This window comes from Phaenicophaeus curvirostris, chromosome 4 (genome assembly GCF_032191515.1).
Source record: "Phaenicophaeus curvirostris isolate KB17595 chromosome 4, BPBGC_Pcur_1.0, whole genome shotgun sequence".
Taxonomy (NCBI): domain Eukaryota; kingdom Metazoa; phylum Chordata; class Aves; order Cuculiformes; family Cuculidae; genus Phaenicophaeus; species Phaenicophaeus curvirostris.
In genome coordinates, this window is record NC_091395.1 from 16,684,792 (window position 1) to 16,712,504 (window position 27,713).

At 36.5% G+C, this 27,713-nt stretch overlaps 1 protein-coding gene across 4 annotated transcripts in view; it reads right to left on the reverse strand.

Annotated features, from left to right (window-relative positions):
- LRBA (LPS responsive beige-like anchor protein) overlaps positions 1-27,713 on the reverse strand; it is a 401,088-nt gene that overhangs the window by 311,338 nt on the left and 62,037 nt on the right. For 3 of the 4 annotated variants that reach the window (XM_069855353.1, XM_069855351.1, XM_069855354.1), the window contains exons 17-30: positions 27,351-27,443; positions 26,444-26,552; positions 25,796-25,877; positions 23,927-24,050; positions 23,481-23,673; positions 11,821-12,840; positions 11,164-11,258; positions 10,733-10,900; positions 9,334-9,487; positions 8,727-8,907; positions 7,354-7,481; positions 6,869-6,976; positions 4,209-4,380; positions 3,139-3,577 (exon numbers count right to left, since the gene is read on the reverse strand). In XM_069855353.1, the coding sequence (XP_069711454.1) occupies positions 3,139-3,577; positions 4,209-4,380; positions 6,869-6,976; positions 7,354-7,481; positions 8,727-8,907; positions 9,334-9,487; positions 10,733-10,900; positions 11,164-11,258; positions 11,821-12,840; positions 23,481-23,673; positions 23,927-24,050; positions 25,796-25,877; positions 26,444-26,552; positions 27,351-27,443 (3,066 nt within the window). Of the gene's footprint in view, positions 1-3,138; positions 3,578-4,208; positions 4,381-6,868; positions 6,977-7,353; positions 7,482-8,726; positions 8,908-9,333; positions 9,488-10,732; positions 10,909-11,163; positions 11,259-11,820; positions 12,841-23,480; positions 23,674-23,926; positions 24,051-25,795; positions 25,878-26,443; positions 26,553-27,350; positions 27,444-27,713 lie in introns of all 4 variants that reach the window. The other variant, XM_069855355.1, reaches the window with a different exon arrangement.

Below are 27,713 nucleotides of genomic sequence, written 5' to 3' on the forward strand. Positions count from 1 at the left end.
TGTCCCTATGGGACTTGGGAAAAAGCCAATGCAAGTCTTGAACTTTATCATCATATACCCCTGGCACCCACTAATCACAAGATTGCATCTTCACATAAGATAAGGGGAAGATTTTTGGCATGGGAAGGAACACATACACCTAGTTGTTTGCAAAGTCTTGCAACCTGGCAGCCTTTCAGTAAGGTTTCACTCACACAGCTGTTACTGTATACTCTCCAGCTATGGCTGGGAAGTTGATAATCCTTAAGATATGAGGAGAGTTTTGATTTCTGACACAGCATTCCTGAGATAAATGCAGGATCAGAGAGATGCTTTGAAATTCCCAGAGATATCCCACTAGTAAGCTGCTACATGGGAACAACTTCTAACAAAGTGTCTTTAAGGAAAAAAAAAAAAGTTAAATCATAGAATTTGTGTTTGTTACCAAACTGGACAGAAAATTTTGCTTTTCCAACCTTTCCCAATTTAGCTTAGTTCCTTTGTCTATTACAGAGATAAGAGCTACTGTTTCCAACTCCATTACAGTTTCTTCTAAAAAGGTTTTTCTTTCCCTGGTACAACTCCTTCCCGCTGTTGTCACCAGGTGTCATTTCAGAGCATAAACTTGTATTTTAAGTGAAGTTGCACTGTATAAAGACACAGCCACCTTCAAGCAGTCATGAAACTTTCCTGTCTACATAATTTTAAATATAAATCTTTCATATATGCAGTTATTCTGTCTCTTTGATTAACTGATTTTATCAGCTAATTAGCAACACGCCTTATCATGGATCAACATGTTTACCAGAGATGCAAGCTTGTGCACGTCACTACCAGATGATAATTGATTAGATGGAACACTCCTACACCACTAAGTACACTTCTGTCTACCTGACATACCCGCAAAAGGGAGGAAATGAGAAACTAATCCACCTAGAAGCACAGAGCTGCTGCCATACCGAGGTCATGTGCAGCTGCTGAAGGACAAAATATTTTATAGTAGTTCATGATCTTTCCCTCATACATTTAGCTCCGCCCAATAAACACAAAGTCATAGGAAACTAATACCCCCTAAGGTATCCCTGTCGAACACTCCAGACAGCTACATAAACCCCTACAAAACCCATCACCCTCTGGTCTTCTAGTCACTGTGCTGCCTACTGCATCAGTCTGTGCAAGTCTTTCACTCCTCTGCATATATTCCTTCATCAGACTAGCTTCTTTTCAGTATCTCATACAGTAATTGTATCTCAAGGTTAAGTAAGAAAATGTTAGTTGTGATTACAAATGGCTTGCATTTCAGAGGTGAGAAAAGGAAAGAAAAGCCCATTCAGGACAGAGTGGCACTGGAAAAGTATAAGGTCAAAACAGCAAGTAGTTCAGATTTTCAGTGACTTACTCTACAAAATACACTGCAATTTAAGGTGGTTTTTCTTTGTTATTTCAGTTACTTTGTAACTCTACAGAAAAAAAAAAAGAACACAGAACTGCAAGTCCTTATGCTATTTTACATCAACTGTCCACATGCTGTTAAAATCAACAACAGGCTTCAATGGGAAGTGCTGAAAGCACTTAGGCAGAAGTAGGAAAAGAGGGGTGACAAGTTGTAATTTGAATGGTGCCTCTTTTCTTCCAGTTTTCCTCCGCTGCACCCATCCTCCTACTACTCCCAAAACAAGGTCTTCTGTTTAGCACCACAAACAGAACACACAATTTACTTTGAGATGAGAGCAAAGGGGACAAATGCTAACATAGACCATCTGTGTTTAATCTAGCTAGAAAATTATTACCATCTCTTCCCTCACCAGTGATATGGCAATCTGACCTGAGAAGATGCGACAGCAGCATCCATACTCTGGCAGAGCTACACTCCCTTCTTTGGGCCATCTAAACTGGCTAGTTCGAGCAAGGCAGCCGTAGCCTGCAAACATCAGAGCCAGAGCAAGTTCAGCAATAAGCAGAGGATCATATACTGGTACAGTAACAAGGAATCCCTTCGCAGCAGATCGACTGCTGGATTTCTGGAAATGGCCAAGGCTTTTCCAGAGGCAGAAATGCAAGTGTTAGGGGATTCTTTCTTTTCTTCTTTGTTTCCTTTGGTGTCTTGTGGAATCCTGGAGGAGTAAAAGTCAGTAAGCGTACTAACTGAAATGTTGTCTAATATACTCAGGAAAAGATAAGGAGCTAATGAGACTGAGATGTAGGGGACACTAAAATTTATTATCAGGAAAGAAAGTCTTTAATCCAAGAAGAAAAGAAAGAGAAACAAAGAAGGAGTGCCCCATTTTAAATCCAACACTGCATTTGAGAAAGGCAGATATTTACTAAAATGAAACAAAATTTCAAAAACTATTGTAACAACAAAGCAAATCTAATAGCTACTGAATGAACCCTGAAAGATTTAAAGTAGGCCTTTAGCACCAAAGGCAGAACACAAATGCATTTTTGTAAATGATTATAGGAGTATCCTATAGGTAGAAGGACATCTAGATCATTACTCCATTGTTTTCCATCTAGTTGTAACTATTGTTTTATTAAACCAGTATTCTTTTTCAGACCTACAGTAACAGAAGCTACACGCAACAGTTCAATACACAAGCTAATCTATACATCATTACATTAAGTTATTTAATGTCCATTTTATTTCCTGAGTCCTTTCAAACTGAGTAAATATGCACAGTACATCAGTCCTCACCTGCAAATGTTGCAGTTAGTAACAGGAGGATTGGTAAGATAAAAGAACAGCTTAAAACCCTTAATCTTTTCTTTTACTCTTGCAGCCATTTCTAGGCAATTTATTGGCCCCCTTACCATACTGTTTCTGAGCTGTAACGTACTGAGGCAGAAAAGCTAACTCTTATAAAGAGGTGCTGGCTTCAAGACCCCTAAATATAACCCAATCACCAGTCATTACCACAATGTTTTGCTGCATAACATAGCATCCCATTAGTTGCAGAGCATACCTTCAAGATGAACCTATGTGATGTTGGTAGATTTTGTAGTCAAAGACTCTACTTGAAAATCCAAGTGTCTTGATTATATTAAACACTAGATGACACTGTAACATGAGATCTAGTGAACTGAAATATGAATTTTTCTGTTCCTAATAGATATCTTAAGCAAAATGAAATAGCCCAAGTACTTCAGAAATTACATTACCTGTCAAAGGAATGGAACTGTACAGGCTGTTCAGCAGCTCCATTGCCAAGGACTCCAAGGAAGGTGGGAGGCAGAAGAGCAGCATCCACTGCAGCCCCATCAGCTGGTGTGCTCACCAGGCTTCTCAGGATGTCCTTTACGTTGACATTTTTTGCAGCTGGTACAGAAGTTGTAGGTTTACTATCCTCAGTTCCTCTCTCACTTATACCCTCCTGAGACTTATTTACTTCTAATGAGAGGGTGCACAGTACTTCACTGATTGCATCTGGACCTGCACTAACATTCAGAGGTCCTGCTTCAGCAACACTACCAGAACCGTTTGTTTGCCCTGCAGCTGGTTCCTCCCCAAGACTAGAATCCCTTCTTCGTATGGATGCTGTACTTTCTGAATCTTCTGTGGAGACTGAAGCACCAAGAGTAGCAGATGCGTTTTTCACATCTGTTTATAACAAAATCAGAAAACACATTTAAAGTTCATTATTAACAGAACTGCATTCACAACATTGTTCCTAAAGAAGTAACACCAAAATGTGACAAGTGAAATGACACAGCTGTATTTCCTCTTGCTGACTTAGAGGTTAATATTATCTATAAGCATTTAATAGTAAACTTAGAAACAAAAAGGAAATTTTTCTGTTCTGAGAAGCCTTAGAAAGTTATAGCATTCAAAAATTGAGACAAGGAAATAGAAGATACAGACTCAACAGTCAAAGAATTAAAAATTAATTGAGAAGGTTTAAGAAGTCTTATCATGGAAACGAAAAGCTGCCAGTCTATGCCTTTGCATTCTTAACCTTACACCATGCAGCAATGTTTCTGCAGCAGACAGATGAGAATACTTAGCTACTTCGGTAAGACTAAGCACCTCTACGCTGCAAACACAACCTATGGATTAGGTTCTTCTTAGATCAGAAAAAAAACCCACAAAAATACAGCAGCAACTTGAATACTATAATTTGGTTTCAGTGGTTACAATGCCCATATTTCTATACAATTGTACACAAACTTCTACAGAATTTTAAGATGCATAAGCCACATGATTTCATTCAGCCAAATAATTAACAGATCACCTGTTGCAGGAGTTTCATTATTTTCATTCTCCAATTCCTTGAACGATTGGCTATGGTTTGGTGGTCGCCTTTCATTCTGGGGTTCCAGTATATCTCTGTATTTTGAAACCATGAGCACAGAAATAAAATACACAACAGCCAAAGCCAAGAACTGAGCCTGTTTACTATCCTCCTGTAAAAAAAGGACACACATACAGATTTTTACATAACAATTTCAGCAGCATGTTTATTTTGCTGTAAAGTATGCCCAGCGCTACCATAAACAGACCAGGAGTAAGCTGATATGTCACCAATGGAAGAACAATATTCTCCAGTCACAGTTTGTCTCACCTATAAAGCTAGGGAATATAGCAATTGTATTCAAGTGGCACTAATCCTTTCGGGTTTTATTTATAAATATGTCAACTTTGACTAAGGTTGTGTGTTTTGACTACATGCTTCAAATTAGTACAGGGACTAGGGCCTCTTTATTTATTTACAGGTGTTTCCTGTATGTTGTTTTTTTAAAGGTGCCAAGATATTAACAGCATTTGCTGTGAAGTACAAGCAGGCAAGTGCACTCAAAACCGTAAAAACATTTATAAACTACTACATACTAATGAAGGAAGTGGAACAAATTCCAGAAGCCATGTTACAGTTCTATTTCATCATCAGATTGTCAAGATGGATGTATCCTACCATGTACAACTTAAACAAGAATTGGCAAATATGCATCTGCATTACACTTTATGAAGAGATTTTAAGAAAATCTTAAAAACTAATCTTAATATGAACTATGCTAGGTACCTGCCCAGAGTACTCAGTCAGTCCTAGTGAAACACAGGAAAGACCTGTTTTCCAGATCTGACAGCCTGTCCCTTCTGACTGTCAAGAGAAGAAAAGCTTTGTATGCTTGGGATCAGAGGAGGGGTGAATATTTGGATCCTCACTGACCAATTGGCAAGAGAAAGGGTGTTCGGAGTTTTCTTTTTCCCTCCTTTATATAAGGGCTCAGGCAGCATTCAATTTTTCCCTCTGAACAGTTCAAGAAATTAAGTTAAACCATAAAGCTCATTTTATTATAGCTGTGGTAGCCTATTGAAGCTCCACATTCCATGAAGAGTTCTTTAACAAGCTACACTTGCTTTATGAGTAGTTCCCTATTAAGAGCTCGACAACATAGCTGAATCCAGTCTGTTACAGTGAAGAAACAATCTATTTTCCTCTCAGCTCAAACCAAATCCTTAACTTTCATTGAACAAGACAAAAATAACAGGTTAGCATTAGATAAGTCCCCTACAATGGTAAGGATTATAAAGAATTTTCTTGCTAGATTAATTTTTGCTGGGGAGTTTCCAACTTAATAGAGTTGTGATCCACTGAATTAGCACTACCTCTTCCTCATTTTGTCTTCTATATTTTCAGAACTCCTTGAAATAAAGCTCATATACTACCAGTGGTTAAGTGGAATCCACTTGAGTTCCTCCTACACAGGTTCAAATCATGCCAATTACAATTCTATCTTCTGAACACAATGTAAGAAACTGTATGCAAATCAAGCAAATTATTGAGACATAAGCACAAGCACCTCAGATAAAAACTATTCCAACACTTCCATCTCTTAAAGTCTACTTTTTCCCATCTTTTAAAGTCTACTTTTCCTCCACAGCTCAACAGAGTATCCAAAAAGCAGAGTTACTGCATTATTTTACATTTATTTGTGAAACAGAAAACCTGGCAGACTAGATACGAGGAAAAAAAATGCGTGCGTTGCTTTTTTAAAAGAAAAAATGAGTACAAAGAATGTGTTTGATTTTGAAGAATGCATCGTTAGGATTGTTTTAATTGCCACCAGTATGGAACATTCACTTCCTGCTACTCTTTTGCACACTGCTACTGAAGTAGGGGTTGAAAGAAGCTTGTTTTAATCAATAATTGCTGTAAAGATAAAAACCAAAGATCCTTCACTATTCTGAATAGAACACAAGTCACTGTGTAAATCATTATACTTGCTAAATAGTCCAATTATTGTAAAATAAGTTCTGGTGTCCGAGCTTGCGGCCACCAATGACTCATAGCCATTATAGCTGCTGTATTTGCTTACAGAGGATTTTTTTAAGCAATCAATCTCAATTTCCTCAATATCGGTTATATAGTTGCTGACATAGGACAAAGATATTTTTAGTCAATTCAAGACTAAAAAACATATGCATATTTACAGCACATGCACACAAATTGGTTCCTCTGAGGGGAAGTAAAGGAATTAAGAGATGACCTCTTCTTTCTAATTAGCTAGAAAGATAATAATTTTTCAAGAAGTATACATAAACATCTTTATGATACATAGTATACATAAACAGTTTCTCAATGTACAGCACGTGAAAGTGTATATTTGTATTAAACACAACAGGCAGAATTCCAGCGAATCAGCTCTTGGGAACATAACAAAGAGCCTGGTCAGCACGCAGTCATTTCCATCTCTCCCTCTTTCCCATCCCAAACACTACACCAGCTGCAGAGTATTATGTATTCCTAATGAGTGTGAATAGTATTTGGGTTTTGTAAATTCAATTTAGCCAGACCACATAACAATCAGCAAGCGTTCAGCAGATATATGATAGAAGATGATAGCAGATATATGCAGAAATCTAGTTACAAAGAAAACATTATTTAGAACTTACTATATCTCTGAACACTACTGCTCGAAGTCGATTGATATCCATATCCTGCAGAAGTCTGTCATGGTCTCGTATTGGAGAAATGCCACCAGTCACCATGTCCACTGGACTCTATTAAAAAAAGGCAATTATTTCAGATTCTCTTTTTGAAAGCTTTCTACCAAGAAACTTTAAATGTAGGAAAAATCACCCATTGTACACCAAATTGTCATAACTAGAGCACAAAGATCAGATATTCATTTCATCTTTAAAGGGAAAAAAATCTGGCAAATTCTTGTGACAGAAGAATCTTTCCACTTTCACTGTGGAAGATTAAATATGTAAGTGTTAAATTCACATCTTGAAAAACCTACTTCAGGATTTCCAGTGTACACGTCTTTCAGCTTTCTTAAAGTATCAGCACTGCAGGTATAAATTTTAAAACTTATCACTCTGAATAGAGTAATAATTATTGACTTTTGTGTTCCTGAATGTGGTCTTGTACTTGCCTTTGCTGCAGACTTTCCCGTTCCTATAAAGCCCTGCACTGTTTTTTGGTTCTTCCCAGTGTCTCCAATAGGCTTCATCTGTGCGTGCTGCTGACACTCCAAGCAATTTCTTACTGCTACCGCACATACTTGAAGGGAAAAAATATGTTAAGAATTACTCCAGGAAATAGTATTGTTTATATCCCTTACAGAGATGTATAATACATTTCTGGTTTTCACTTAAACCTAAAAGTTTAAGCATATCATCAAAATGATACATTGCTTCCATAAATTTTAAACAGTTGCAAACCAAAAGTCTTTAATAATTTATACCTAACAATTAATACTATCTATTAGAACATGTACACTATATCTAATGGATACTTCAAAGTAAATTAGCATCCCTCACTGAAATCTTACCATGCAGGAAGGGTGAAGACAGCTAAATTTCACAGACTAACAAGGAAGAAAGAGAAGTGATACACAGCAGAACAAATTACAATGTTGGCTTCACAATGCTTTCTTACTCTTGGACTAAATTTATGCAATTTATTTTTTTTAGCTTCACAATTGTGCCTGTTTACCTTCTAATATTATTTTCAAAGGAAAAAAGAACTACTCCACCTCTATACCTGTTTGCATCCCATAAACCTTGTTCTACCTGCACAAAGTTTTAATTGTCTAGAAAGGGATAGGAAGGCTAATTACTGTTAAGGCTCTGAGCTGCTCTGATGCTCATGCAAATTAAACTTTTCATTATAACAATTCTTAGAGCATGCAACTAGCATGAATGCTCTCCTCCTGTATTAACTGTACCCAGTTATGATCGTGTATGTCCACGTTTTCCTTAATTTTTTTAGGTAATAACCACTTTCTTTCAGCCCAGTTTGATGCAAACATACTATAATATTGGATATGATGACAGCGCAATTTGAACGCTTCTCTTTAGAAATTTACATCTCTACCTTCCACCATACCTTCAAGTACTGACCTCAAGATTAAAACCTCTTTCCCACATATTGTAAATGTTCATCTTTTTTTTTTTTAATACAGTTTAAGATTTCTTTTGACTGAGCTATATGCTCAGTCTTGACTACTTGGGGAACTTTGGCAAAAGATATATCTTCATGGGTAAAATGAAAACATGCATCCACAACAGTCAGGCCTTCAAACTTAGTCATTTATCTTCTTTAAACATTTTGAAGATGAAAAGCCACATATATGCATTGCAGGATACAGTGAAAGTAAAACAGAAAATTATCTCAATGCTTCTTTGACTATATTTAATCTTGATTTAGCAAAAAGGGGATGGGAAATAAAAATAAAAGCTAACAACTGCAAACTATTTAGTAACAGCAAGCTTCTATGCTCATTAAGTGGTTTTATTTGCTTACCCAGACGAAGACACTGCCGCAGAACTCCTCCAGATGACATATTTTTCTCAGACTCAATCTCAGTGAAACCAAGAGAGCTTGCAAAAATTAGCACATCTACAAGGTTGATTAATCTCTGGAGAAATGTTAAAGATGCTTCTACTGAAAGTCCTTGAGTTGGCTCAATATTCTCCAATTCATGCTACACAGAGAAAAATTGAAAGCAACATTTACTTCCTCACAGAGATGGTACTCCTACAATTCAAATGAAGAAAGATGTATGCCTGAAGTTCATTTTCAGTCGCATTCAGGAGTAGTAATCAGTCCTATTCTATGAACAATGATTAGTATTGGGACTTAATGCCATTCTAGACTACTGTGGGACAATGAAGCTAGGCAACTTCTTATGTCTTCAGGTAAAGACGGCGTGCATCCGATTCATTTTAGAGAAAGCATGGAGGTGGGCAAAGGGAAGAAAGAGACACTTGTAGAAATATTCTACACACATTCCAGTTTCCCAAGAGGATATAATATTATATATATATTAGATATAATAGTTAATACACTGCATAAGGAAAGGCATCCTCCCAAGAAAGACTAATTTTCAAATAGAAATGAAATTCCTTACAGTAGCGGATGTGGCAGCAGAAAGCAAGGGCAATATACCACCACAAGCCATAATCATGTTGTCCATCACTTGAGAGATGAGGTGAATTGTGTTGTGCACAAATATGACATTGTCACTGCTATTCACGAAGTCCATCACAGTTTTTGTAGAATGGCTGTCGAAAAAGAAACAGCTTTACTTTTGTGGCACTTTAGCATCTTCATGCTTTCATAAAACTAAAACCAGACAGTTAGCAGTGGGGCAGCAAATATCACATGACCATAAGGGTCAACCGATGTACCTTAATCTAAATCAGATACTACCTTTCCTATCTGTTCTTAATCCTCTCCAGATCATAGTTTGCTAAACTATGCTAAACTAAAATCAAGATGAGCATTAATCATTATTTGGATAAAGACACATGATAGGCTGGTGTATGATCACTTGCTACAGCAGAAGTCACTGTATCAGGCAATACAATAAAGTTTCCTGAAAATGACAACTAGATTTCAACTTGAATCTTTGGAAAAATTAACCAAATACTAAAGGGCTTCTCAGAGAAATAAAAAAAAAATCAACAACACAGAAACCCAAATGCTTTTAAACATGAATACAGATATTTAAAAAAAGAACAAACTAAAACTACATTTTAAATTAACCTCTCAGGACATCATTAGAAGAACTATCACATCCTGAAAAATATAGTCAGACAAAAATTCACATCAGTTTAAATTTGTTTAATCACTTATATAGTCTATTTGTTCATTCTTACATTTCTTTTTACTGGGCCAGAACAGGTTCAATTTAAATCTGACATTCACAATTACGTGGTAATAATAGACACCATTCTTATTTAAGTTATTAAATGTTAAAATTAAAATGCAAAATTACCACTGTTTTCCAATTTTCCTTTTTTTTATTTACTAAATTTATTTTCATGATTGCACTCTAGATCCTTGTTACAAGTTAATTTTTAAATGTATAGAACATCTCTATGTTCACAGAACCCTATCAAAGCAGCAACATAGTACATCTAAGTGCAGAAGTAATAAATACTATTTGGGATAGATTTTTTTTTTTTTTTAGTCCATATTTAGATATGCAGGCCCTTACATACATTAGGACTATGAAAATCATAGTCCAACAAAAATCAATATGACTGCCACTGACTTAAATGCAGCAGGATTTCAGTCAAAATCCATGTGCAGTCCCTCAATCAACACACATTTATGCGTGTAAAGACTCAAAACAGCTGAGAATATTTGGGTACAGGTCATAAAACAAGTAAGGCACTGAGTGATTTAAGTACCACATATGCAAAATTGGAAGTCAAACTACAACTCTGATGTGGTTACAAAAAAATCTCAATCTAGTAACTGAAATGCCACTATATCATTCCATATAAAGTACAGAAATTTACCTTCTCCACATCTGTATATCTGTTTCTATGGAAAACAGTAAGTCTGTAAGCAAGCGCTGATGCATTAGTGACCACTTAAACTCAGGAATACGGAACACAGTTGACCTAGAGTCTCTTTTCAGCCCATCTGATGTAGCAGCTAGCTCCTGTCCTGAAGAATCTTGCTGCCTTGAGGTCTGAATACAGTTTGCGGACAAAAAAAAAAAAAAAAAAATCACATTCTGGATATCAGCTTCCATGGCATACACTGAAACGCATTTAATAAACCTGAGATTTTAGACATTCAACAAGTTTAGACTGTGTAGATGGTCACAAGCAAAGCTAAAACTATTACACAAATGCTATTTACTGGATTTACCAAACCTACAAACTAGTCTACAGCTGCACTACCACATCTGTCAGTCTAGGCACACACAGGCAGTTGACCCAACCTTACCCCAGGGGGAGTATATGTTGCTGCAGGCAGTGGTTTTCCTCCTTTAAGGAAGAATGGTGCAGAATGAAGAGCATCCACTATCAGGTATGTCTGCAGAAGGGAAGTACTCAGATACATGACTATTTAACCATGAAAAGCTGAGTTACAAACTGAAGACTGGAGGGGTGGAGCACTGCAGGATGCAACAGAAGCCCAGTTCCAAATTACACTTGCACAAAAAAGGGTAGGCTGACCTGATGGAGCAACAGTCCTATCAAATATTATGCTTTCAAAAAGATATATATTTTTTGTGTGTACCTCATGCAGAGTAGCTAGCATAAAAAATGCACAAATGTTTCTTTCAATTCTTCAAACTTAAGAACAGAAGTATCAACACATATGAAGTATCCCTCTAGCCAAATAGTCAAGTCTCCATCAGCATCCATTAGTGGGTGTACAAAGTATAAAAACTCAGAGATTTCTCAGTACACAAATCAGTAAGTATTAGGGCTATTTAATCAAGGGTCAAAGTCTTCTGTAGATAAGTCACAAAATACAGCCACACACATTAAAATCCCCAAAATGTGAATGCTCACTCATTTTCAAAAACCTCATAAATTTAAGGATTTCCTTTTATTTTTAAACTAGACAGATAAGGACATGTAGAATTTACCTCAGGTATGGATCTGGGGGGCAGAGGTGGTTCTAGACATGTATTAGCTTTCAGTTCCAGTTTTTCCGTATCTGATGCAACACTAGAAACATCAAGCTTGGCGATTCTTTTGTCAGACACTCCAGCAGGCTCTGACAGGCGAGCATTCACATTTTCTTTAGCTGTTTTGGTTTCACAAAAAGGAATCTTTTCTTCCTCTGGCTTCTTTTTCCCTTCTAAATCCAGCTGGGTTGCTACTTCTTGAACTGCAGAATTCACTGTTTCTGGTGAAGAAGTCTGTTCTTGTTTTATCTCATCCACACCTTGAGTATCTTCAGATTTTACAAGCACAGATTCATGCTGCTTGTCTATTGCTTTTTCCCGCTTTGTCACTTCACTTTCATTAGAGCTACATTCCTTGTTCATTTCTTCAAACTCTTCTGAAGGTAAAGGCATACTGCTTTCCTCTTTCAAATCAACAAAGTCATCTTCTTCTTCCACCTCTACTGTTAATTTTTCCAGTCTTTCTGGACTTTCAGGAGTTCCTCCTTCCAAAGTAGTTTGCATTGCTAAAGAAGCAGCAGTGACAGCTACTGTTTCCTCCATAAGCTCATCAGCTTTGCTCAAAGAATCTTCAATTGCTTCAGCTATTCCAGTACTAATTTCTGAAACACTGGGCTTCATTGCTTCTGGTTCTAGAGACAATTCCACACAAGATGCTGCTTTTAAATCCTGTGCAGTCTCCCTGTCTCCCTCCTCTAGCTCCTTCCCATGATTAGACACTGAATAATTTTGCTGGTCACCATCTGATGAGGTAATTGTCTCTTTTTTTTCAGTACCATCATGAATAACACTGGAAGGAGCGGTATCATCTTCTTTTAACTCCAAATCTTGTTGCTGTCCCTTGGTTTCAGCTTCTTTGCTAACTCCAGAGATTGTTCTAATTGGAGCTGAAGAAGATACTCCACTTCCTTCACCTCCTCTCCCTTGGTACTCCCTGTACATTTGAGAAAGACTCTCTTTGTGCATTTCAAAAGTTACCTAAAAGAACAGAGTTGAAAGTACATTAAAAATTATACATTAATGACTATTTTTTCTTGGAAAAAAAGACCCAAAATAATTGCTCAAATCACAGTTATATTACAAATTCATATTGGATACTGTCCTCACGATTAAAAAAAAAGCTTCATGCTCTATATCAAGTTGGAGAGCAAGTTTTTCTTAAGTGTACACGTTATTCCCGGACAAAAGAAAGAAACTGATGAGGAGCTCGACATGAGTCAGCAACGTGTGCTCACAGCCCAGAAAGCCAAGCATATCCTGGACTCCATCAAAAGGAGCATGGCCAGCAGGTCGAGAGAGGTGATTCTGCCCCTCTGTTCCTCTCCTGCGAGACCTCATCTGGAGTACTGAGTCCAGTTCTGGAGGATATGGAACTGTTGGAACGGGCTCAGAGTACAAGGATGATCAGAGGGCTGGAGCACCTCCCATACCAGGACAGGCTGAGAGAGTTGGGGTTGTCCAGCCTGCAGAAGAGAAGGCTCCGAGGAGATCCTAGAGCAACCTTCCAGTACCTGAAGGGGATACAAGAAAGCTGGGGAGGGACTGTTTACAAAGGCTTGGAGTGATAGGACTAGGGGGAATAGGTATAAACTGGAGAGGGGCAGGTTTAGACTAGACCTAAGGAGGAATTTCTTCACCATAAGAGTGGTGAGGCACTGGAACAGACTGCCCAGGGAAGTTGTCAATGTCCCCTCCCTGGAGGTGTTCAAGGCCAGGTTGGATGGGCCTTGGGCAGCCTGATCTAGTGGGAGGTGTCCCTGCTCATGGCAGGAGGGATAGAATTGGATGATCTTTAAGGCTCCTTCCAAGCCAAACCATTCTATGATTCCATGATGAAAAAAAAAGTGACATTAGAGTCAAAAAATCCTAGACCAAATCTAAAGACAGGAAATTAAACATTTACTAGAAGCATTCAGTTTTAAAGACTACTTCTAGTAAAATAAGTGAAAATGTTTAAAGTTTAGTATTTATAGTTAACACTTGCAATATTTCCTAGGCTAATTACAGTCATCTGTAATGACTGCATTCACGTAATTGTACAGGATGCAGGTATAAATGGGACAGCATAACATCAACATTTGAGATAGCTGACAACCTCAATATTTTTGTAGGGGAGGACACTGTGACAAGTAGCAGGGCACTTACAATACTTGAGCGTTCACATTATTTTAGCACCTTGAGTATGCTCAACAACCCACAAAGATAAATAAACTTCTGACAAGTTTACATAAAAAAATACAAACCCACAAAATCAGAGCAGAGAGAAGCATGTAACAAAGCCAAGATCCTGGGGACCTCCAAATGATACCTGAAATTCTCCAGAGGACTTTTACTCTGATGAATGGTATTCACCCAGCCTAAAAGGCACATGAGAAAAGCTACACTACCTGATCAGAGCAAGAACGTCCTATGTATGAGCTGACAAAAAAAAAAAAAGCTCTTAATTCTACATATGCAAAATAATGCAGATGGAAAATCTTTACATACATACTGATAAACCTAATTTGCCCAAATAAATAGCTGTGTGTTGAAAGAAAAATCTCACTATACTAACAGAAGCTTTTATTACATTGTCATTCAATTTAGTTCGTTCATACCTTTCTATTTAGACGTTAGATTTATCTTCCGTAACAGAAGCATTTGTTTATCTGTAGGCTTAGTTCTCAAAATTTCCCAACACGTAAGCCGCAGCTGAGCGCTTTATTCTTTGAAGCAACTTTCTTTATTATTTTCCATAGACAAAGCAGACTGGTATATGTTACTAAATATATAAGTGTACATTTTCTTATTTTCTTACTTATTAAACTAATTTATTCGGATGTTACCTAAAAATTCCACATATGTGGTATTCAAAGTCATGACTAGTCAGAAGGAATATTTTTTCTTAATATGATACACAAGTCAAAACCTAACTTGACAGGTTAAAAAGGTACTACAAATTACAGTTAACAAATCAGAGAAAAGCAAAGAAAGAATTATGGTAAAAAGGAATATTTTAGCAGGTTATATTGTCAATATTAACATTTTCATATACTGTTTTCTCCATCAATCAAATATAAACTTAAGTAACGTAGGAGCAGTGTAATATTCTAAACCGTGACCTGAAGCATGTTATTTGTTCATGTTTATTTAATTGAAACTTGAGTCTGTACCAATAGAATCAGGATATCTTCCTCCTCCCATTTAAAAAGTCTCCTTGTACTAGTTTTAAATCAGTTATGTGCAAACAAAAAAGTGCAAATGATTACAAATGACAAGAAGTTCATCTATCTGTCACAATGGATCTATAAAATATTTGATTATTGGGTATTGCTAAGTAGAGCATGTTGGAGGCATTATTATTTCAGAAATTCTTCTTCCTGAACTGCACCACAGTCAGGATGTCAAAAGCAACCCAAAACAGATCATGCTAATAAGATCTTCCTTGCACTTCTGATTTGTTTTCAAAAATGTGATTAGGCAAATCTGCTACTGTTTGGTCACATCACTACTCTTCTGAAGAAGAAATCTTGACAACTTGAGCTTATCTTTAGGTAGCTTTCCCTATTCTCTCTTTCCCTGTTGCTTCTTCCATTTCCAGAACTACTAAAAAGTTTTAGTCTAACAAGTCCTAAACAGACATTCAAATAACCAAAAACACTGTTGGTTTATTTCAGCAAAACTTACAGGTACTTCCCAGAAAGCACAGGGACCCACAATACGTACACACGTTACATACACAATGCAAGTACAGCTGTAACAAATCTTTGATAGCATAGCTACCTTTACTCATTTCTACCTTCAGTATCAGACTTGTTATTGCAACATTCATTTTGGAAAATACATGGGGAAAAATAACCCCTTAAGAGTATTTGCAGGCTTTAGCTACACTGCATACCCTACTTTATTAACACTGTTAAGCTACATCCAAGTATGAGACATGGATTCTACTTTGGTTATGCACTGCTTCCAAAATCATTTAACAAGTCTCAGGCCCAGCCACAAAAACTTATTTCCCTAGTTCCCTTTAACCAAGGAAAAGCAAGATAAAGATAAAAATGAGAATGGCATTTCTTTTTTTTTTTTGTAGAAAGGGGCAAATAAGAGAGACACGTATGTCAAATTCTATTACTGCTGGTGCCATCTCTCCCTAGTACAAATGCGGATAGGCACAATGACACTATGATGCTCACAAGACAGTGGCTGGAGGGACCTGTTACAAAGCATGATTTTCTTCAGTGCTGAAACTTGTGTGTGATGGAAAGTAGTACATGACTCTCAGAACATGTTTGGTAACAGCAACAATTCAGTCTTAATGCGACAAATCTCAGAGATGTTTTGCAGGGCTGGCAGTTAACTAAATCCACCTTGCACATTCACAGTGCTACAAGAGCTTCACCAAGCAATACTTGATGCTTACATTGGTCCTTACAAAACACTGTATAAAGCTCTAAATTTTGGCAGCTCTATCTTGTAAGTGCTTTTATAATCTACCAGTCTGGTGAAAGTCAATTACAAGCATCAAGGAAAACAACTTCAAATGTAGCCTAAAAGCATATTGACAGTTCTGTTGCACCTGCCTTCCCTTAGCTCTTCAAGGAATCGCTTAAGTTAAAACCAGGAAGTAAGATCAGATCATCTAGCCCAGGCTCTTGATTTTAACTCACTTCCCTAAATATTGAGACCAGTAAAATGAATTGGATGACAGAATCCAGGAAGTTGTTCAGTCTTGGTTTTAGAAATCGAGAGATAGAATCTCCATTGAATCATTTCTTCCAAATCTACTCTACTGCCTTAAAAAAAAAATATTAATAACACAGCCATCTTCATTTTGAAAGTCTAGCTTCAATTTCTAGTCACTAATTATGTCTGCATTTCTGAGTTATTCAAAATACAAATGCAAAAATAAGCAGAAACTGTTCTTACTAAACACAAGTAGACAGAGACAGTATATAAAGGTATTAAAGACTAAACATCAGGATCTGCAAGCATGCAACAATTCACAAAACAACCGTGAGCTTGAAGAACCTTAAATGTACTTAAATCCAGTCATTTTTTATTTCCTTAAGGCATTTGCAACTGTAAAGCTGATAATACAAAATTAATTACTAGAAATTGTTCTAAATTAGTGAGCTAAAAGGCCAATCATTAATCTTCACCATCATTTGATGGTTAATCCATAGTTGTTTGCAATGCTTGGAATGCATCTCTACGCACTACTAGTTAAAGACACTTGTGAGCTAATAACTGCAACATTTGCCTCAGTCATTAATTTTAACTTAATTTGACACCCAACATTTACTAATTGCAAAGGAGAAAAATTATCATACAGCAACGAAAAAGGTTAAGATGATTGACATTTGCATTAAAGGACATAGGGAAAATATTTTAACAATATGTTAAGATTTCGTCCTTTTTTTCATTATCAAGTGGGCAATTTTGTAGAGTAGAGAGGAACAAATGACTGCCAGACAGGTCAGACAATTATCTAGTATTGCTGTTTCCCTACAGAGTCTGCTCAGCGCAAACTAGCTCCCGTGCTACTGACACCATCAATAAACTCTTCATAATTCCAGAAAGCATTACAGCTTTTCAAATCTTAACAAGGACTTCATTGACCTGTTTTTCCACTTCTGCCCTAGCAACACTAACTGTTCAAAAGTGGAAACTAACCTCCCAACAAAATCAGGTCCATTTAGATGGGAGGCACTAATATCTGAAGATATCAAACCTGATTTTCAATTCAGCGGAGTGAAAGACACAAAGGTTCTGTGTGCACCATATACTCACTAACAGTCTGTAATCCACTGACCTAGACATTTCTGGATTATTTCAGAGTAGTTCACAGAAGAAAACTAAGAAAAGCAAATAAACATATATTATGCAGACTAATACATGTGACAAGTTCCCAGGAAGAGTCTAAGATTCCACCAAAAAAAAGCAATCGCTGACACAAGGAGGGGGAAAGTGAAAACCATTGTATCAAGACACTTCCATATTCCTGCATTTTTCATCAAAGTAGCAATACTTCTGCCTCAGTGTGAGAAAAAAATATGCATGCAAATAATTTCAAGAATAAGAAAGCAAGTACTAGTCAATATAATTTGTAAGCGCCTTTGCTTATCCAAAAGATAATATTATGTATGTTGGCAGGGCTTTATTTTCAATCAAGTCAAGGTATAACATACTGTTACATCATCACACAATAATAAATTGAAACAGCATACCAAACGTGTATTTGCTCATTTTCACTGGTTTATTTAAACTGCAAGAAGTGAGCAGATTATTGTCTCAAGGTATATATTTCCTCTGCATCTCAATCCCTCCCATCATTTCTACAGTTCAGTAGACTGCCAAATTCTGCCTTCTGCACGTATTTAGTTATTAAAAAAAACAAAACTGTGTTTACCACCCTGCCTTGTCATAATACCCAGCTATAGGTCTTATGCACTTCCCTCTTTGGCCAAGCTTTTCCAATGTCTCCATGTGTTGTTGACAGCCCTGTAGCAGACACTCCACATCCATCTTTTCAATTCAGCACAGCCAGAACCTGAAAACAGGTAGCAGCAAGCATGGAGGAGTTTACCTCAAACTCTGCAGCAGCAGCAAAGGAGACATTAAATTCTTAAGGCTGCCGACACAGGTCCCATCTTCCAATGATTTTTATACATCACTTAAACAGATGAGAATCCTCTCTCTCTTCAGATAATCTTTGTCTAAGAAGACTCTTACAGCCATTTGTCTCTTTACACATCAGTTCTTTCCACTGCAAATGTTTCCACATTTCTTTTTTTTGAGACCTCTGGCACTTCTCAACCAGCAGCTAATCTCTATCACGCTCTTCTTTTAAGGATTCTGTGTGGCTTCCTCTACCCAACTGATCCTGTTCTTTCTGGCTTCATAAATTCTCAGCTTACCTTGCTCACTCTATTCCTATCCCCAGTTTTACGCTTTTCTTTCAGTCTGAATTAGTTAAATTTTAGCATCCTGCAGCTTTATTCATGCCACTTCACTCAGTCAAATTGAGATGGAGGAGCTCCCAATTAACCACACGTTGCATACAGAAGAGCATATCAGCAATACAGATCCCTCTCCCCAACTATTCTGCTGGATAATGAAAATACTTTCTTCTCCCCAGAGGCATTGATTCCAACACACCAACTACAAAAGAAGCTGTGACAAAGGAATACCTAGAAAAACTGAAGGACTGTCTCATAACCACACATCTTGGAAGGGTCACAGCTTTAAAAGAGGCTGCACATTCTAGCGCCTTAGTTATCTCTGCTCTCCATAAGACAGGTGACTCCTCCCCCCATCCCAGAATCATTTCTATCTTGAATAAACGATAATTTCTTGTAAGTAATTATTTATAAGTATGAAGCTCATATTTAAGCATTTCAAGTGTGCTAGTTAATTTACATCTCCTCCAGCTTTGCCTCACTGACACGCTGGGCATCTCACAATTAAAAACCAAAAACCTGCAGCAGTACAATGACCCTTTTATCCAGCTACCTCTGCTTCCCCACAGGGCAATGCACGCACTTTTCAGAGGGGACTGAAGAACATCTCAAGCCTTCAAAATGCCCTAGAGCTAAAAATGCCTGCACGTACCATTGTGGGAGACCCTTCTTTCTTCAAGATAGGAAGAAAAAAAATTGAGACAAAATCGTCCTCAATAACTCATGAATGCCAGTGGGATTTGGACTCAGGAGATACTGATGGCCCGTTGCTTTCTAAAACTACTGAGCCACGTTCACTTCTCTGCAAATTAGTTTTTAAATTGCCATCATATATTAACTCCTCACCACCTAATCTTTGCTGGTTTTCCCTCATCTGACAGTGATGAAAATCAGGCAAACATAACACATGTAAACAGTGTGCATGCTTTTTTTTTTCCCCTCTTGTATTAAATGAGCAAGGCATCAAAGAACACCCAAATTTATTTAACACTCAGTGATGTTATAACTGTATTGCCTTAGACCGAAAAGGAATAATTATTTAGAAATACACTGTACGTTAAAGTCATAGTAGTAATAGTTTAAGATTATACTTCTTCCCATTCAGGTCACTGAACAAAATTTTTCCACTTACATGGGGATTTCCACTTACACAGCAATAAAACCAAAACTTATAGGTATCAACATTTCTGAGCCTTGAAAAAAAAATTTCTTGACCCACTAAAAAAAAAAATTAAATCAGAATTTACCCAAGTATCTTCTTTTTTAACCAAACTACACAATAACATGAAGCAACTTTTAATTAGTAAAATATATTTAAGGGTCTGAAATAAGCAAATGTTAATCCTTCCCACTAGTTTAAGACACTCAGATAATTTAGTAGTGTATTAACTGTGTAAATCATTATATTCTTTTAAATCCCGGGGAAACAGAAAGGTCAAAAAGGCAAGTTGTCCACCATTCTTTAAGTGTTTCCTATTATTAACCCCCAAATCATTGGTCCTTTTTACAAAGTAACATGGCTAGACAGATAGAATCTAAGGCCTAGCTAGCAATGTATAAAAGCAGAAGTTTTTAGCTGATTTAAGAAATTCAGCACTGGCCAGACAGAACAAACTGAAGTTGTGATTTCATTTTTCCATTAACATTTTGATTGAACTAGAAACCACAGATTAAACACCTTTGTGTACACTGCATTAATACTTGGAAAACATAAAAAAATATAACATGGAAATGAGCAAAAGACCTAAGTAATACTAAGAAATTTGGCTTTAAAGAGGTTACAGACCCCACCTAAATTCTGAGCGCAAGAAAACCAATGCAGTGCAATTATGCTAGAAAAGCCGCTGCTGCTTATAAAACGTTGTGCAGCTGTTGCAGGAGAGGGTTACAGTGACAAACAGCTTCCCTGCTACAAAGGTGGCAGGAAATCTATCAAACTGGACAATAAAATTGCAATTGAGTTTCTTTGGCTTTTTATAGCAGCTGCATGTATCTTGATGTGTAGCTCTGCAAAACCTATCCAATTCTGTAACACTAGTCCTTTATATACTAGTTCTTTATCATAGAATGGTGTTATAAATTAGTGGCAAGAATGGCGCAAAGGGTTGTAAAAAGGAAAAATAAGCAGTAACCCAATACAATTAGAGATGAAATAATAAAAACACAAATTGGTTATTCTCTTAGTGTTAAGGAAATATTTTTGTTCCCATAATCCCCATGTTACTTTGAAAGCATGTTAGAAATCAAAAACATCTGAGATGCACTTAGCATCGAACAATTCGCCCACTGAATTATGTCTACGCTATGATCCATGTAAATTTATATAAATTTCAAGACTGGTATAACAGGATACAAAAATATTAAAAAAAATAAAACTAGACAGATTAAAAATTCATTATCATTAGATATTAGTATCAGTTTATAAGGACATTTTCAAGTGATTAGTAAGGTTTTACCACAAACAGCTTTTTTTCTGATTTATCCTAATTTATCCTTACTGAATTAAAAGATAGTTATGAAACATCACCTAGCTTTCTATCACTAGTTGCATAAATTGCATGTATTCTTTATAAATAAGTTCAAATGGCAAACGCATAAAAGGTGAAAAGATCCTTTTTTAAAACTAATTATTGCACCATCATTCCTATCACTATTGCTCAGTTGGTTTCTGGGTGCCTTTTTTGTTTAATCATTTTCATTTAGGCTTCTGTAACTGGATAATATCAGCACCAATGTCCAAACAAACTGAATTCCTTTATGATTCCTTCGAAATTACACCACGACTCTGCTGCTAGCTCGGTCACACTCACACACGTCAAACTTTGCCATTATTAAACTTCCTCTGAAGAAGGTTGGAAGAACAGTCCTTACAGACCAACTGGGAAGTTGAAAAAGTTAGACCCGGGAAAACTAATACAGGAAGTTATTTCTACAACCAAGGACTCCTCATTGTGCCAGCATGCCAGGAACCAAAAATGAGAAACACAGACTGAAGCACATCGTTTTTTCATCCACTACGGTATTGCACAAAAGCATAAAGCCTTTCAGGAAAATAAACCACCAAAGTAACATTATCTGCGTCTCATTTTTGTTGGTGTTTTCTGAACTGGAGTTCTTTCCTTAATGGTTGGCCATGGCATCACAACAATATCTTGGGTTTTCCTCTATGAACCCTAGATCATTGATTAGCCATATTAAGTCATGGAAGATAATGATCAAAAATCCGCATAATTATTCTGAGATAGAAGCTGTTTAAATGAGATTTCGGACATTACACTATCTTGCAGAAAGAGTCTAAGAGCAGAACTGCAGCTTATAAAACAATGCGCTAGATAACTTTAAAATTCAACACACCAAAGCATGGGACTGCAGGAACAGAAAGGTGGTCTTCTTTCACTCACCTCTCCATCTTTCTCCAGGGACAGTTCCCCAGTAATTCCCAGCAATCACAGAAGTGCTTTAAACTATGCCAGTTTCTACAAAAGCACATGAGGGATCTTTACTCTGGCTACAGTTTACCATTGTACAACCTACTCGACCCACCCCTTCTGCATCTTGGGGGAAAGAGAGGAAACAGGGTTTTTTAAGACTGCAGACTCAACACAAAAGAAGATTGAGAACATTTCAAGGGTTTACATTTGGCCTTGGGATTCTTAGCACCTGGATTCCATTTAGCTAAGTGACTATTTAATGATATTATTTCACACGCTTTTATTATACGGATATGTCCATTTCTACATAGCCAAATAACCCACCATGGAGCTATTAATGTGACAAATAAACAGAGCTGCAAAATAACAGTATTCTTGCCGTCTACATAGACTGACTTTTTTTTGAGAAAAAAAATCATACAAAACCAAGAACCTCAGAAGAGCTAATAATTCCTTAGAATGATCTTTAGGATTCACAGATGTCCTTTTTGCTCGGTTAAGTTGCATACATTTAAAAATATATAATTTAATTAATTCTGAGTAAATACTTCTGGTAAACCAGAATAATTGTAAGGCCCACACTGGCCTCATTCTTTTATCCAAATAAGAAGGGGCTGTTGTCTTTTATACTACTGCATCCTGTTTGAAGATTCACTAATAATTTTTATGATACAATACTGGCTGTAACAACAACAAAAAAATCAGACAGAAGAATAATGAAGGGCAATAGTCTCATTAAAACTGCAAGGATTTGCGTTCTCACCTTGTATTCCATGACAGTTTAACAGCTCAGGCATCTGTCTTAACTTTGACTTCTTTGCTTTTTACTGGTTTGTTCTACAGCCTTTTGATGTTGCTAAAAGTTATTTTTGTTTATGAATAGATATGGTGCGCCACCTTGTGTTCATGCCATTATAAAAAATCGAAACCAGCACTAAAATTTTTTCAGAAATGCTCCCAAAATTTTATTATCTCATTTTCTAAAATATGTGACATTTTCAGTATAAACTAAAACCATCACTATTTGTGCAATAATAAAAAAAAAATTGTATTCAGACAACAAAATTAACATTTAATTGTCAAATATTTGAAAGTTTTGCCCAGTAAGAGATACAAACACTGGGCTTTTGTTTAATTACTAACTTTCACTTCAAGGCTATCTCACTGTAGGATACAACACTTTAAGGCTCTAAATATAATTACATATTACATAGCGTAACAGAATTTCCCAACTATTTCAAACACTCACCTTTGAATGTGTGATTGACAGTGTATCCACCCAAACACGCCAGCCACCCCACTCATATTTGATTGCATGGTAGAGCAAAATTCGAAATATGGTATAAACCATCTCAGTAATCTTCTGCTCTTCAGAAGTCTTTGGATGAAAACAGCAAAGGGAAAGCATCCACTCCTGCCAGACAGAGCACTGCAGCAAACTCCTGCAAAAAACACACATGCTATTCAATCAAATTTCAAAATGTATCTTAGAAATACACATCTAAAATACAGCCAAGTCAGGAATTCAAAATGTTTAAAACTATTTGCTATGTGCAAACTTCTCTAATTTTGCATACTGAAGACCATACTAGAGTACAGATTCGGCTGAACAGCAATGAAACCGTATCTGCTTAATAAGTCTAATTAAATAGGAAACTTACTTCATATATACGCGCACATAGCAAGCTATCTTACCTTCTATTTTCTCTGCTGTTATTAAAAAGTTTAATCATATCTGAGAGAAAGGCGCGCCGAACCTCCAGAGTTTCTGGACACTGTGGAGAATTACGTAGCAGTGTTGCAATAACCTTCAAAATTTCTGCAAAACAGTTGATAAGCAGCAAAATACTGTATTAGTATCTAATATGCTGTTAGTATATAAAATGCTAACCGCAGCATAAAATGCAGGACATCTTCTAATATTGTTTGTACAAGAAAAGTGGCATCACATAAAAACATCTTATACTGAGAAAAAAAGTACATCTTTATTTGAGTAGAAGGCTTAACAAATCTCTTCTTCCGAGACTGCTCAAATCAGTCACACACCCCGCCCCGAGGGCATTTGCAGGCTTTTACAACTGAAGAAAATGAAATCCAAGTTAAATTATTCTGAATTTTTTTTTTCTTAAGAGAAACATAACAGAAGCAACATTTCCGTTTAAGCAATGGAAATGCTGCATGACAAATGGCAAGCTATCACAATCTGTCAGAACCTTTTTATGAGGGGGTCAACAGAATGTTGACCCCCTCATAAAAGGTTCTGACAGATTCGTGATAGCATGCCATTTGTCATGCAGCATTTCCATCTGCTTAACGGAATTGTTGCTTCTGTTATGTTTCTCATTAATGACAAAAAAAAAGTAAACAGTTACAAAACTTTCCTGATATAAAATATCATCTCTTATGAGCACAATGTTTTCCATACTTTCAGAAGACAGTCGAAATTGTGGGTATGTGGGTACATTCCATTTTTTTGAAGCAGTAGGGCAGTCGCTGTTCTTGTTGCTTTCAAAAAGTTAACTTAGTAAATAAATCACGGTGCAATCTGAACACAGTAACTGTTCACCTCACGCAATTTCTTTATAAGAAAAAATTCATGATTTGATAGTATTAGAACTGATCTTAAAAAGATACTCTAAAAGTCACTCTTCCTAATAGACCTAGATAATTCCAGGCTTGTACCTCACACTACAAATAATCTGTATTTACCACAGCAGTGACTGCCAACTTCAAAAAACTTAAGAGAAAGTAACAGAAATCTCCTCACATCTCTTGCTTCATACAGATTTACCAAAAGGCAAACAGCAGATCTGCAACCAGATTTCTTGCCTCTGTATCTGCTTTGCTTTCCTTGCTCTTTCCCCACACTCTGCATGAAGCAAACCCTCAACTATTACCTATATTTAATGACAAAGCAGCTATGAAAGCGAAAAATCTATCATTTCTCCAGGAAAAAAAAAAAAAAGAAGTCCCAAAGCTGCCATAAATCCATTGTATTACATACAGGGCACACTAATAATGCATATAATTCAGGAAAGATCAGTATTTTCTCTTTGTTCAAAAGACATCCAAAGCTCCATTTCAAGATATTTCCTATGAAGTAAGCAAACCAAATAGTAAGCAGATATATTTCTCCTACTTTCCATCTAGCATTGTCAATACTGAATGTAATTTAAGAAGAAGGTTGTTTTCATATTTCAGGCAATTTAGTCCAACATCACTAAATAATGCAATTAGAACTTTGCTGAAACCTTAAAACATATTAAATCAAAGTATCCTGGGCATGCAAGTCTTGAAAAGCCATTTCATAGCATGACTGCACAACCAGATCGGGTAAGTTATGGACTACATACACATTTAGACGCGTATCTTTCAAAAAGCTTTAGAGACACACTTCTTAAATAACTCCAAATAAGTGCACATTATATTTCCTTTTGTATGAAAGGCAATGTAAAACTGGTATCAGAATTAGGACTGGTGGATATATTTAATAAGCTTGCTCATGGTTATTTTTTTTAAAGCAGACTTTTTATGGTAGTGCTTAGAAATGTGTATCATTCTTACGAGGATTTTGTATCTTCACTGTTGAATCTGGGTCAGGATGTTGTTTGTGTATCACTTGAGTGCAAATCTGTTCAGTCAGGATCTAGCAAGAAAGAAGAATATCAATATTTATAAAGACGGCTTACTGAAAAATAGTCGGATACATTCTCCATACATACAGCACATCATTATTTCACCACGGTTCTAAAAATTATCCAAAAAACCCCCCAATTGTTATCTTTCGCAATAATTTATTTCACCCCGATTCTAAAATTTTACTCTATTATTTTTGCCTTCTCTTGAGCACGCACTGCCATTTTACATACATTCAAAAAGAAACCTGAATCTAATCAAAACAATCATCATAAAGCCAGATCATAGTTATAATAAAATTCCACACATATACAAGTGTCTGTTCGAGACATTCAGGTTACTCATTATCTAGAATTGTTCGTAATAAGCATAATTAAATTACAAGGGCAGGGGGAGGGGGAGACCATGAATCTCAAGTAGTGAGCTTGGGGGGAGAAAAAAAAAAACCCACTCAGCTGCATCACGCTAAGGTTTAATGTCATCTGGAACATATGAGCACAAATATGTAAGCAATTTTCTAACAATGTCTTACAAAGTAATTAGGAAGACTGGATCCTAACTACAGTATATTACTACCTCAAACAGGACATTGTATGTAGTCATGGTGATTAAGCTTGTCTGAAGCATCAGCCTTTCAGCCAACAAAGAGAACAATCCATGTCCAAGCATGACTTCAGCTTTTCTCCTAAAATAGTACAGAAGGATAAAATAAACTTACGTATTCAACTTGCTTGGGGGCTGGTGGGGGAAGGGGGGGGTGAAGTTTAAAATGTGTGCCTCAAGAAATATGAAATCACTGGAAATATCTTTTTCTTTTTCTTCCTTTCACTTTTGGTTAAGGATTTGGGCAAGAATTCAAATTCTGAAAGGACAAGTCATTCCCTGAAGACAGACAGAAGACAGATAACTTTCTTCTATAAATGTGGTCCCCTTACTCCTGGACTCAAAAAACTGAAACACGCCCTTAGGGATTTCTTGACAAACACTACATGAAAGGCAACTTTATCCTCATTTCACTCAAAAATACAACCATGGACAGCCATCTCAATAGTTAACTACTACTGTAGTCAATTTCAGACATACTAAACGTAGTTCTCAGTAAGTAACATGGGGTTCAATCTCACCAGTCTAATTCCTGCTACCACTTTCAATGAAATCATGGAAAAAGAAGCAGGCCACCATACTGTAAGTAACCATCAAATTAACTTGGTAAGGAAGTGATAATGCCTGGACACCAATTGCAAGTATCAAGTAATTCCACCACATCAGGAATGCATTAATGGCAAACAAATTGAAAGGTATTTAAAGAATAGTAGCTCCTATTCTGTGAAGCATATTTAGTGATTAACCTCAACACAGCTTTTTTTACTGTACATCCAAACGTGTATATATACAAAACAATATACAGAATGGACGTGTCACAAACTATCTTCTCCCCTTCTTTTTTGGAGGTTTTTATTTTAAGACCTAAACGAGTACTTACTTCGGAGCAAGATGCTTCAAGAAATATCCCATCACTTTTAGAGCTTGCACCCTGATGCCTTCACTTTGTGATGCTAAAAGCTTGTAGACAACCCTAAGTGGAAAAAACACAAGGCTTCCTAAAATAGTTGAAATACACAGCAACAACAAATTACAGTAGACTGCAAATAAATTTATATCTGAGCCTAATTTGAAAAAATGACTATAACTAAGACCACAAAAAAATGAGCATGATATTTCTGTTAATGGTACAAGTTTCTGATTTCACATTTTATGATTACATCTAGAAATTTTTAATCAGATTTAAATATCTCCCAAATGCCAATACAAAGTATGCTGTGAAAGGCTGCTGCAATTCCTATAT